The sequence below is a fragment of the Plecotus auritus genome (assembly GCF_963455305.1).
Source record: "Plecotus auritus genome assembly, chromosome: 3".
Lineage (NCBI taxonomy): Eukaryota > Metazoa > Chordata > Mammalia > Chiroptera > Vespertilionidae > Plecotus > Plecotus auritus.
This window is the reverse complement of record NC_137772.1, coordinates 149,484,860-149,498,632: the sequence shown is the minus strand read 5'-3', so window position 1 is coordinate 149,498,632 and position 13,773 is coordinate 149,484,860. Positions and strand designations below refer to the sequence as shown.

The following is a 13,773-nucleotide window of genomic DNA, read 5'->3' as shown; positions in this document are numbered from 1 at the left end:
TTGAGAGGGGAGATATAAAACTCTCCATTTTGTTTTGCTTCACTCCTCATTTTGGGTGAGGAGGAACTGGTAAATGTGAAGTACATACAATTACTACTAATACCACATGTGGTATTCCTCTTCCTTTCTCTCTGTAAAAAAATCAATAAAATATATTTAAAAAATTAAAAAATAATAATTTTATTTCATCAGTTTCATTACAGTCCTGCCTAGCTATTTCATAATAGATTTTATAAAGTAGCATATTGGTTAAAGATAGAGGTTTATAGGTAAGGATTTATACAGATCTATAGATATACCTTTTATAGTTAAGTAGGGTATTTGAGGTCATTTCTATCACTCATGCCAAAATTGATCATCAGGACTTGTTTGAAAGCAAAATTTCTTTTTATATATTTTAGGGAAAGTCAAGGTCAACATATATTATCTTCACATATAATGTTTCCTGGGAATTAATCTGCCTCTTTATATGGATCCAATATTTTTCTATTAATTTATTCTATGTTAAATTTTTCAGTAGAAATCTGGTGGAATCTCATCCTGATTAGTCATAATTTTAAACTTTCTAAGTTGGCTTTCAGTACTATAAGTGTCATTTTATAAAATACTATTATTTTTTAAGAAAATAATAGCACTGATTTTTTTTCACTCAAATATTTGAGTGTGTTTACTGTTCCCTTTCTAGCAAACATCTACTTTAAAAAAGCATTTTATTCTAAGGAACTAGAAGATTCTACCTGATGAAACTTTTATTATTATGCACTGATTTTCCAAATGTTCTCAACCAATTTGATTTATAAAATGATTTCTATGAGTCTAGAAAGATAAGGTCTGAGGAACTTGCCAGATAAGGCTGTAACCAAATATACACATTTGTTACCAAAACTAAAGGATAGCTCTAAGGTATTCTAATTGAGATGCTTTCATGATGAAAGGAAATGTGATACTTATCTCAGACAGAAGTCAGAGGGGAGTTGGAAGAAGAAATTCCACCCTTAACCAACAAAATATTCAAAAATATTTAAAATATGGATGATTTGGTTTTAAGGAGTTTAGGTATATTACTAGAGCTTTCCCTGCCCAAAAGAATTTTATTTTGCAAAAGTGAGAAAAACATAGAATCTTGCTTATTCACATGCAATCTAAAGGCAGACACTAGATACCAATTTGGCAAACCGAGACAAATTGTTTGATTTACTAAATATATCTTTATTATCTGATGTCTACTTTAGCTATTCTTTGATCATCTGTCTGTGTTTTGTATATGTACAATCCAATACTCTTATTGTTATTGTTATATAATGATATCACAAAGATATTGAAGCGTTAAAACAAAACAAAAAAGTCATTCAGGGCATTAATCCAGGCTAAAAAATGAGTCAACTAACCCAAATGCACTTACAAACATAGTGGGTCAGTTTTACAGAAAATAACTGTGACTTTTTTTGGAAGGGTTTGAATTTTTTTTTTACTTTGTTGGCTTTTTCACTATGTATACACACACTTTTAATAATTATAAAGTCAGTGTTTATTAAAGTACATTTCATTTTCAAAATTGAACTATCAGACATTAAACTGTGTATACTTTTATTTGGGGGGGGCACTATATATTATGAACAACAATAAGAGAGTTTACTTTTATTTCCTATATGAATCTAGAGCAGTCTGTTGATACAAAATGTCTGGTGTCAGAGCATCTAGAATAGTCCACTCACAGCTTTTATTTTATTTGCAAAAGTATTTAAATGCCAGCCTGTGTCCTCATTCATAGCAAGACATAGGAATGTATCACTAAGAAACCAGACTTGAAAAAAATGCAGATATTACTGCTGTATTTGAAAAAAAAACAACACAGAAAATTAGTCACACTTACCATTAAAAACACATATCTGTAATGTTCCCTTCCTTTACATGAAGTTGAAATTATAGTTCTGTGACCCAATGTCTTATATTTAAACACAGAATTTAATATATAACAATCATTTTTCTATCAGTTAAAACAAAAGTAGTCAACACACAAGGATAGGTCAAATATGATAAAAACTTGAAGATCTTATTTTTATCTCAAAAAAGGTACCTAATTTCTAAGGAATTTCTAGTTAGCTGATCTGAGGCTTTGGTTCAGAATAAAAATTTCCTACATTATAATTATACACTTGTGATTGTTTAACAATTTATTTCCACTTACAAATCATGCCCTAAAAGAAAAATAACGCACAAGGGCTTTTAGCAACTGGGAAGTTATTTGATTGCAACTCTTTTGCAATTATGAATTCCATAGTTAACTATAATCAGCAACCTTTTGAAAGCCTCTTTTATGCTTAAAACCAGGCTTTCTAGAGCCTGCATCTGCCATAATTGGGTTTCTGAAGTCTGTATAGCTCACTTCATTTGCCTTCTGTGCTCAGATTCATAAGAGAAAAATGTTTATTAAAAGCAAAGAGGAAGAGGGAGAAATCACAATATCCAGCAATATGAACAAATAAATCTTTTCCAAAATGCCCACCAATGTCTGTGTTTTCTGTATCCGTTGTTTATTTCAGCTGCTAGTGGGGATCATTCAGGCTGCCGAGTTGCCCGCTTTGGACATGGGCGGCACATCTGACCCGTATGTGAAAGTGTTTCTGCTGCCCGACAAAAAGAAGAAATTTGAGACAAAAGTCCACCGAAAGACCCTCAATCCTGTCTTCAATGAGCAATTTACTTTCAAGGTATTGTCTTATACTTACTAATTTTTCCTCTGTTGTTTTAGATAAGTGACTAAGCTCATCCTGACACATACATAGACATGCACATGACCACTGGTTCAGAGATTTAAAGTGATTCCATTCACAATATTTACAATTCCTATTTTCCATCCAGTGAGGATTTTGCATTGCATTTAGATTTAGCCAAAGTAGGATTCAGCTCGGGCATTCCAGAATAGAATGCAGACTGGAATATGACTGGGAGGTCATGTCCACATGTAAAAAGTGAGGTCACCTTCAAGTGTGTGCCAATAGGCTTGACATTTTCCTCTCTATAAAATAAAGTCCAAAAAATAATGGAATTATTTTTTTAAGTTTCAAAGTTCTTGAACATAGGTAAACCCTGTTGCAATCACAGAATAAAGTAAGCTATGTCCATTGTTCAAATGGTGCAAATAGACATTTCTCTCATTGCCAACTTCTGTGTGCATAGGGGTAAATTGAGCCCTCTCAAATCATTCTTAACCTTTCAACAAAAAGGTAGAGATATTATTTTTATGCACTTATAGCATTTTTCTTTTACTCTAGGCTGTTCCTTAGTGCTCTTCATTTAGTTCATACAAATAATAATAATGAGAGATTCTGGTCATAGAACAACTCAACAGGAAAATGTGCTTTGCAGGCCTCAGGCATCTCTGTATAGACAAGTTCTATGGTCTTATCTAGAAGTCATGCGCACAAATCGTTCTTTTATGGATATATTGAATATGTGAAAACTATTTAGGTGCATTACTTAAAACAATACATTTCTGAAAAAAAAATGTGTGTAACTTCCCAGTAGGCTGATTCAAAACCACCTGTCCCTCAGCCAACAGTACAGAAAGCACGTGCCTCATGTTAGTGAACATCCTGGTCTGAAAGAAATGGCTGGAACTGAGGCCACGAGTCGTTTTTCTAGAACTTTGTTCCCAATTTTCTAAAAGAGCAGTATCTCTATTCACTCTGAAACTTTTGAGATTTTATAAACAAAAGTTCCTAATGTAAGTGATCCTATTAAAAATCTACCATTTTCTATGGCTAGGATAGTTAATTTACAGTAACAGTAAAAACATTTTGGAAATACTCAGCTTATGAAGAGTTAATCACTATGATCAATATACTACAGAACATAACATGAAAACAGAACTAAACAAATTGCAAATGATAATTACAATCATTTTGACTAGATTAGTCATTTTTAACCACAATTTACTAAGCAGATTCTTATATTATTTGAAGTAATATTATATGGCCTTTTGTTTTGAATTACCTATGTTATTTTTAATGTATTGGTAATAATTTTATTAGTACTTTCTCTGACTTCAAGAAGTTTAATTATTGAAAATTTAAAATTGCCTATAAAATTTTATCAGGTTCTATTTTATTGCAAGAAGGTTGATCAAATCATAAATCCTACCAAGGTACAATATATTTCCATACATTTAAGGAATATGCCACCGTTTCTAGAGAATTGGCTAATTTATCCATTAGATATTATATATTATGCATCTTGAAATGCCATAGACAATATGATATAGAAATAGGAGCACAATAGAGTTTAAAGCAGATTGGCTTTGAAAAGTGAGTTCAAATCCACTTAACATGAACTCTACATGCCCCAAACTCCTACTTGAAGGAGCTACTAATCATTCAAACAAAAAAATATTAGGTGCCTGCTGTGTGCCAACACTGTGCTAAATACCTTAAATGTATTCAAACAGCACTGTGATGTAGGCACTACTATATCACTATTATTCTGATAGATGAAAAAGCTGAGGTTTATTCACTTTGCCTCAGTGCCTTCAGCTGGAAAGAGGGGACACTCAGACCCAGCCCTATCTAAGCCCAGATTTTTTATTGATGCTACCTCAGTACAATCACACACACACACAAACACACACACACACACACACACACACACACACACACACCTAAAGAGATTTAGCAGATAAGATACAATTTTCAAGTTTATCCCTACTCTAAAATTTCTTATTTCTTCTTTTGAAAGTCAACTCTTTGGAAGGGTTTATTTTTTTCTACTAAGAATGGGAAAAGCATTGTGCCTAGTTCTTAATTGTGGTATTTTAATCAAATTCCAAATAGTTAACAAATGGCAGAAAAAAATTTGGGAAACTAAAATTTCTTATACATATATGGTCCAATATTCTTCCTTCTCTTTTCCTTTTTAATATACAGAGTTAATTGAGAAATGTTTGCTGAAGCATAAGACAACCATTTACACTGATAAAATAATAGAAAGTGTATGAAAATTGATCAAACCTTCAATACAAGTCTAAACAATTTCTTAATTAGGCATTTCTATTCAGTTACTGAAGTGTAGCTCACTTGGATTGCACTGCTTTCCCTGAATATTAAAAATGTTACTAATAAACCTCCCAACCCATAGCATCTGTCCCAGATATATTTGAACAGCTGGAGAATTCATCAGTTCTTGGCTTTTGCCACCACTCATCTTAAAGAGTGACATACCTAAGAATGAACTTTAAGATCTCTATTATAATGCATCCCTGATATTCAAAACATCAATTTTCTAGTCAGCTCTTGTCAATCAGTAAATTATTTTAGGGAGTAGGTGAGGCACCTTATGAATTTCATTTAAATCCTTTCAGACTTCTAGAATAGCTTTTAGTAAGTCATTAATTCATTAAAATATGACATCAAGTGCCTTGAAGGTTATCTACCTTGAATAAGTTACACTCTCACAATATAACTTAACAACAATAATGAAATAATCTGCAAAGAAAACTTTATATAGTCAAATTGGCTTGGTTTATTATTGTATTCATCTTGAAGTGTTTATAGCATGACTAATAGTAGGATTCATTACTAATAATACTAACAGCTTCCAGAAGTTTGGGATAAAGTGATAAATTACTAAGGGAAGTCCCCATTTCCTCCCAAGTAATTTAAGCTGTAAGCAGTTTAGTCAAATGATTTCATTTGAGAAAATACCAAAAGCATAATTATCTCCCTGATCTATTTATTCAAAATAAATATTAAAATTAAATATTGTAAACAAGTAATGTGTTCCTAGCATTTTTGTGATCAGATTTTTATCCTCATCTCTTTTCATTTAGGTGCCGTATTCGGAATTGGGAGGCAAAACCCTCGTGATGGCTGTGTACGATTTTGATCGTTTCTCCAAGCATGACATCATCGGGGAATTTAAAGTCCCCATGAACACAGTGGATTTCGGTCATGTAACTGAGGAATGGCGTGATCTGCAGAGTGCTGAGAAGGAAGAGGTAAGAAAAACATTAGCATTTCTAAGATGACAAACTGTACTCACCAGTTCCACTCACGTAATAACCTATTGAGAGCTGCTCTTTACAGAATGATATGGCCGTCCAGCTGCTGACAGCTGGCAAAATAGGGTCAGGGGACCGCATAACCTCACTAGAAAGTACACAGGTCTTCTGGGTGTTATTTGAAAGAAAAGAGAAAGGTTTGTATACCGAGTCTATGGACAACTCCCTGAAGACACACACACACACACACACTTTTAAAGCTTATCACACGTGTACTTCTTTAAAACGACAGTAAAATATCATATTCTTTGTATTTTGCCACAATCATTCTGTATTGCTACATAGGTTTTCTAGCTATTAAATAGAAATAAAATGGCACTTTTTCCTTGATTATGTCTGGATATCACACACAGTTCATTGTTTCTCCTGAAGATATCAGAGCATGATGGGTGAAACATCAAATATAATTCACCAGGGCTGATATTAAATCCATATTTTAAATGACTCACATTTTTATAGTCGTCTTCACATTGTTTCCTCCCAGTTTGAATAGTTTAACCCAGGGTTTTTCTGTGATTTAAAAGGGGAAGTTCAATATTCTTAGTGCATTTAAACTGCATAATAATCAATTCTATTGGATTATGCTATGCCTGCCTGGCACTAGCATTTTTCTGTGCTAAAGTCTCAATAGGCCAATACCAGAAAGGCAAACAACTCCTAGCTTCTCTGAACTCTAAAGCAATGCCTTTTGCAGTCATTTTTTGGATCCTGACATGAGTTTATTGCCAAGCGATTGCCAATAGCCTCCATTATTTAGGACCACCAAGGATTCCGTAGATGTGGTCACCAGGGAGGTCAGCGAGTGGCCCAAGCCTTCAGAGAAACTCAGCCAAGCCCCTCAGCTGGGAATCCTCTCCGCCTGAGGTTTTCTGTGGTCAATACAGTGACGTGAGGTTTTAGAACAGACTTGTGATTGCTATACAGAAACTGAATTTTAATAGTGCTCTAAAGTTATTTGGTTGTACAAAAGGAGTCAAAATTATTGGAGTTAAGCTCCGCTTTCTTTTTGGAAGGAAATATATATAATATAACCAAATAAGTTAGTCAAAATTAGATTCTGGGATACTGACATAGATTTAGCCCTACTGTGAACTTTCAAGAGCAACCCAAGGGTAATACTGAGTTTTTAAATTTTATGACTTTTATAAGTAGCTCTTCCCTATGAGTAAAACATCAACTTTAAATCAAACATCTGTATGAAAACAAAAGTAAGCTATTTCATTGAATTTTTATATTTTATTGAAATGTTTGATTCTGTATAAATTGCTCCGTTTGGGGGGTTAGCAAAGTGGGACCACAACAAATATTTATTAAGTAATTGGTGATTAATTGACTGGTTTTTGGTTGGTTTGTTGGTTAAATATCGGAATATAACCTACTTGTGTTTCACAATGCCCGCCTGGCCAGACTGCATGGCTCACACTACTGGCCTCCATCTAGTAACTATCAAGTGGCCTGGAATTCCAACATCAAACCCCAATGGATTTCTGAAAAGTTGGTATATTCCTTGAATGAAAGGGATGCATGCCACCAAATAATTTTTCTCTTTCAAAAATTCTTTGAATATTGGCCGAGTTTGAGGCTTGACACTAAACTGACAGATTTGGTTGGACTCAAGAATCCAGGATAGGCTGACTGCGCCAAAGGAATCACATTCTCACACCTTTAGCTGCCCTCTTTCTCTTTCTATATTTCTTTCTCTTTCTTCCCTAAGACTCTTGTCACCTAATTTATTAAAAAAATATTCATCATGCAAATATCTATTATGCCTGCTGTCTTCCTGGAGCTGTAGTAGGTGTTTAAAAAATAAGTGAGCCAAAACCGGTTTGGCTCAGTGGATAGAGCGTCAGCCTGCAGACTGAAGGGTTCTGGGTTCGATTCCGGTCAAGGGCATGTAGCTTGGTTGCGGGCACATCCCCAGTGGGAGGTGTGCAGGAGGCAGCTGATCGATGTTTCTCTCTCATCGATGTTTCTGACTATCTATCACTCTTCCTTCCTCTCTGTAAAAAATCAATAAAAAAATATATTAAAAAAAAAAAAAAAAGTGAAAAGGTCAACAACACTTCTATTTTGTGGAGTTTAGTGTTGTCTCCTTTTTCTCCCTCATTCCAATCTTAGCCTTACTTATTGCCAGCTAGACTGGTTTCTGAATAAAGTCCTGTGTAATAAACAACTCCTGGCTTTCAATACTGACCAATCCATTTACCACCTCAGAAACACTGGGTAAATCACTTAAGCTCTCTAAATTCAGTTTTTTAATCTAGAAAGGGGCCAAACATTATCTACCTTTATTTTACAGATTAAGTGGTCTAGAGTATCAAGTTCCAGTATGTAATAAGTGCTCAGTAAACAAGCTTATTGTTCTCTTTCACTTGTTTTACAGTGCCCTATTCACTCCTCCATTTTTCCACTGTATATCTATATCTATATCTATATCTACTTTATTCTTTTTCTTACCACTTTTGTACTTATTGAATGTCTCTGTAAGTTTTTAATGGGAAATAATTCTACAATCACATTTTTAAACTCTGGAGTTTTTTCTCTTTACTATTTACTTGGGAATAGTAATTTTTGGTTTTCAGTTGAGTGACTATTTCCTATTATCATGATTTGGAGAATCTCATGAAATAGACGTCTAGTTTACAAAGAATCACTGGATGACTAGAATCAGGTATAAACTTTCTCATACTAAATGAAGTCAGATTCCAATTACGTTTTATATCTGAAGAATTACTTACACTCACTGATATGTGCTCTATCTTTTCATACTCCCATTAACTGCCAAAAATCTTAGTTGCATAAATAAATTGAAGTCTTAGGTGGACTTTAGTTCTCATGATTTTAAAGATATATTTTTCCATTTTACATGAGCAATTCTGTTCATGACTTTAGTTTGTATCCATCTAACAGTGCAAAAAAACTATTTTTGTCATACGGAGTCAAAGATATTAAAGAAAATGAGAAAAAAGAATTCAAGAAACAGTTTTGGAATCTAGAAACAGAGCCACTAACCATGGTAGTCTATTCAGGTAGAGACTTGGGTTTAAATGGATTAACCCAATGCACTGAGTTCCAACCTAGTGTTGTTGTTTTTTTAATAAATCTTTATTGTTCAGATTATTACAATTGTTCCTCTTTTTTCCCCCCATAGCTCCCCTCCACCCAGTTCCCACCCCACCCTCTGCCCTTACCCCCCTCCCACTGTCCTGATCCATAGGTGTACAATTTTTGTCCAGTCTTTTCCCGCACCCCCCACATCCCTTCCCCCCACCCCAAGAATTGTCAGTCCACTCCCTTTCTATGCCCCTGATTCTATTATATTCACCAGTTTATTCTGTTCATCAGATTTTTTATTCACTTGATTTTTAGATTCACTTGTTGATAGATATGTATTTGTTGTTCATAATTTTTATCTTTACCTTTTTCTTCTTCTTCCTCTTCTTAAAGAATACCTTTCAGCATTTCATATAATACTGGTTTGGCGGTGATGAACTCCTTTAGCTTTTTCTTATCTGTGAAGCTCTTTATCTGACCTTCAATTCTGAATGATAGCTTTGCTGGGTAGAGTAATCTTGGTTGTAGGTTCTTGCTATTCATCACTTTGAATATTTCTTGCCACTCCCATCTGGCCTGCATCGTTTCTGTAGAGAAATCAGCTGATAATCGTATGGGTGCTCCCTTGTAGGTAACTAACTGCTTTTCTCCCTTGCTGCTTTTAATATTCTCTCTTTGTCTTTTGCTCTTGGCATTTTAATTATGATGTGTCTTGGTGTGGTCCTCTTTAGATTCCTTTTGTTTGGGGTTCTGTGCGCTTCCTGGACTTGTAAGTCTATTTCTTTCACCAGGTGGGGGAAGTTTTCTGTCATTATTTCTTCAAATAGGTTTTCAGTATCTTGCTCTCTCTCTTCTTTTGGCACCCCCATAATTTGGATGTTGGTACACTTGAAGTTGTCCCAGAGGCTCCTTACACTATCTTCAAGTTTTTGGATTCTTTTTTCTTTTTGATTTTCTGGTTGAGTGTTTTTTGCTTCTTTGTATTTCAAATCTTTGACTTGATTCTTGCGATCCTCTAGTCTGCTGTTGGATCTCTGAATATTATTCTTTATTTCAGTCAGTGTATGCTTAATTTCTAGTTGGTCCTTTTTCATATCATCGAGGGTCTCGCTAAATCTATCAACCTTTTCTAGAAAATTCTTGAAAAACCTTATAACCATGGTTTTGAACTCTATATCCAGTCGTTTGCTTTCCTCCATTTCTTTCATTTGTGACCTGTTTCTTTGTCTCCGCATTTTGGCTGCTTCCCTGAGTTGATAGAGTGGCTTTGTGTGCTAGGTGTCCTATAAGGCCCAGTGGCTCAGCCTCCCCAGTTACCTGAGGTGGACACTCTTGGTGCACCCAACTGGCTGTGAGGATCAGCTGTGTCTACACTGGGAGAACTTCTGTGCTGGAGATACCCTTATTAGACAAGACTTGCTTCAGTGGGGCTTTGGTACTCACTGAGTCTTCCCCCTGAGTGTGTCTCTTATGGATCTGAGGAGTTGTAATCTGGATGGTCCCACTCTGACCCGTGGGTACACTGACTCTTGGATCTCCAAGGAGGTGCTAATTTAGCTTCTGCCTGAGGCCACCCAGCAGGAGCTATGGAGAGATATGCAGATTCCTCTTCTTTGTTTGGGTTTCAGAGGTGCCCAGATGAGAGCCAGCTGTGAAGCAATGGCAAGCTGCTGCAGAGCCTTGGGCCTTCTTTTGGATGTTCTGGGTCTCACTGACTCAGCTGCAGTTTGTTAGTAAGTTTAAAATTCAAAGGACCAGGCCTTTCATATGCACTAAGCTTGGATGGGGAGATTAGTCTCAGGGCAGAGCAATCAGCAATGGCTTCATGGGGTAGGATCTCAGGGCAGAGCAAACAGCAATGGCTTCCCGTCAGCCCTGCCCTAAGAGGCCACTGGTTCTCAGTGTCCCGTGGTAATCGCTGCAAGCACCTCTGAGAGAAAGCCGCCCTCGAGTTTTGCCCGCTGCCAGACAGTCCAGTTTCTTCTGTATGAGTCCGGGTCCCCAGAGTCTTGCCCGGAACTGGAGTTCAGAGCAGTCGGGAGCTTTTGTCTCCCTCCCGATTGAGAAAGCCAGCCACGTACTCAGTTGTCAGCCCTCTTCACGTGCGTGCCTCCGTACCTCTGCCTTTACTTCTACAGCTCCTGTAAGTGTCAGTGTGCTTTTCTCTTTCCTTCTAGTTGTAGAATTTCCACTCAGCCAGCCTTCCTGTGGTTCTGGATGATGTCCGTTTTGTCTTTTAGTTGTTTTGAAATTGTTGTGTGAGGCAACAGTTTAGGTGTTTACCTATGCCGCCATCTTGGTTTCTCCCGTCTGTCTGGGTTTTTCCCAACCTAGTGTTTTTGATAGAATGTTGCCAGGAAGTTGAAAATCATAAAAGTCATAAGATGAGGAAGTGATTATATAAGTGAAAGAATTGTGTGTAATTTTAATAATCATTTAAGTGTGCAAATAACTTAGAAAAAAAAATGGGAAGGAGCCTTATCTGAAAGTTACTAAGCATATGTTTAAAACAGATGGAAGATGGTATAGGGGGAAAATGGTATTAGAAAAAAAATAAAATAAAGGAAAATATAAGTAAATAAGTAAATACATAGCTACATACATACATATATAAATACAGGGAGCGTTGAAGAGAGAAGTTGCCAGGAAGAGCTCTAACAAGCACTCTGTTCCCAGTGTTAGAGTCTAGCCCCTGGTGAAAACATCTATGATGAGCTTTCTACTCTGACTTAACAACATGTCTCTATATAACATACTCAGAGCCACCTGACTGGCTTAGGTTCACTTGCCATTTTTAGGTTGCTTGATTGACCACTTTCTCTCCTTCCACCTCCCCACTTCCCAACAGATGAACACGGAATTTGACCTTACAGACAACTATATCTTTATATTTATTTTGTGTGTGTTTTTTAAACATAAATGTATATCCTCTGAGTTTTGAGAAATATTTATGTTTTCTTAGTTTTCCCCTTCTCATTATAGGGCCTCAAAAATCATCCTTTAGAATCAGTATATTCAGTTCTTCCATTGCTTCACCCACAAGTGAAACCTGAAACAAACCTTCAGACATTTAGAATAATCCATTCTTTTACTATGTTCACTTAAATACTTCAAATGTTACAATCAATAGCCATGCTTCCATTTTCTTTCTTTATGTGTAAATTTTATTTGTAATCATTTTAGAAATTGTCTCAGTCCTGCACCCGAGAGTCAAGAACCTCTTCAAAGCATTTAGTATATTGTTTCAATCACCAGTATTACTTACCTTGGCATTTTTATTTTAGTATTTTGTTCCTATCTTAGTATTTTTATGTTGGTATTGTGTTCCTATTTTAGTATTTTGTTCTTCTTTTATATCCCCATGTCTTCCAGTAATACTTATTTTAAAAGAAAAAGGAAAATTGATTGCTGAATAAAAACAAGTTGGAACATAATTTAATTAGTATCCAAGCAGAAGGGAAGAGAAGCTACTTTTTCTTAATAGAAAATCAATTTTGTAAGAAAAATTCACATTTTGAAGCCTAATTAGGAAAACATTTACTTCACAGAAAAGCAAAGAATACATATTCAATCAAATGGTTTTTTAGATTCCAATGGTCAGTTACTTGATACTTCTTTAGAATGAGTTAAACTCACTATTCCTTATAGCATCTTTTTTGTCAAGGATTATGAAAGAACTGATGCTATTTCTAAGAACACTTAGTAGTCAGTCGGTGACTCATACCTGCCAATAATCTGTATACAACAAATCAATGCCCTGAATGGAAATCCTTCCAGTTAACTGCTGGAAGGAAAAACATAGATGCCAGTAAGAACCTGCCTAGACATTCACAATCTATCACATTAGAGAAATGCAACAAAGACACTGATTTTGATCCATAGCATTCCAGGAAGGTTCCATACCAGCAGGGACCCGTGTCTATTGCTTCTCACTGCAAAACCAAGTTTATCACAGAGGGAAAGCACACAACAGGCATGCAAAAATGTTTTTGAATGAATAATTGGGGAGAGATGATTATTATCCTGTGTGAGATGTTTCAAAACTTTCCTTTTACAGTTCATGTTGATAATAATAGATGCTTAGCAAAATCATTGTTACTGTTTTTGTTGATGGTCACGAAAATGATGATAGTTTTTCTCTCATTTTTTTATTGTAAAGGCTTACTCAGTATCTCTTCTGTAACCCTTCTTTCATACTATTTCCATGATGCATAGGGAGCTTGGGGTTTAGCTAAATCTTGTTAAGATTTAGTTAAACCTGTGATGTAAGTTTCTGCTTGCATCATGGAAATGTCCCCAGAAGGAAATGGAAAGCAATTTACTAAAGGAAATTTCAAAGAATTTAAACAAAAATTAAGTTTATCATACCTGGTCAGATTTACTAGTATACTATAATAGATATAATATAATAGTACTGAATTATTTTTAAATATTTTAAGACCATGACATATTTTAGTGTATTTAGTATCTATATGTCCATTTTATGGAACTGGAACATAATTTTCCTTTTAACTATAACAGAAGTTGCATTTAATTTTTTATATATGTCTTTGGCTATAACTCTGGTTTACTTGAGTCTGAGTGTTCAGAATTTCAGTGATTAATTATAATGATTGTTATGCATAAGTATTGTGTGCTTCATGATGTGGTTTCTAACAACATCA

General features: G+C 35.2%; 1 protein-coding gene across 4 annotated transcripts in view; it reads left to right on the top strand.

Moving 5' to 3' along the window:
* The window catches only part of SYT1 (synaptotagmin 1), a 562,599-nt gene that overhangs the window by 426,072 nt on the left and 122,754 nt on the right, over positions 1 to 13,773 (top strand). For all 4 annotated transcript variants that reach the window (XM_080659089.1, XM_080659091.1, XM_080659090.1 and 1 more), the window contains 2 exons: positions 2,544 to 2,711; positions 5,825 to 5,992. In XM_080659089.1, the coding sequence (XP_080515215.1) occupies positions 2,544 to 2,711; positions 5,825 to 5,992 (336 nt within the window). The remainder of the gene's footprint in view (positions 1 to 2,543; positions 2,712 to 5,824; positions 5,993 to 13,773) is intronic.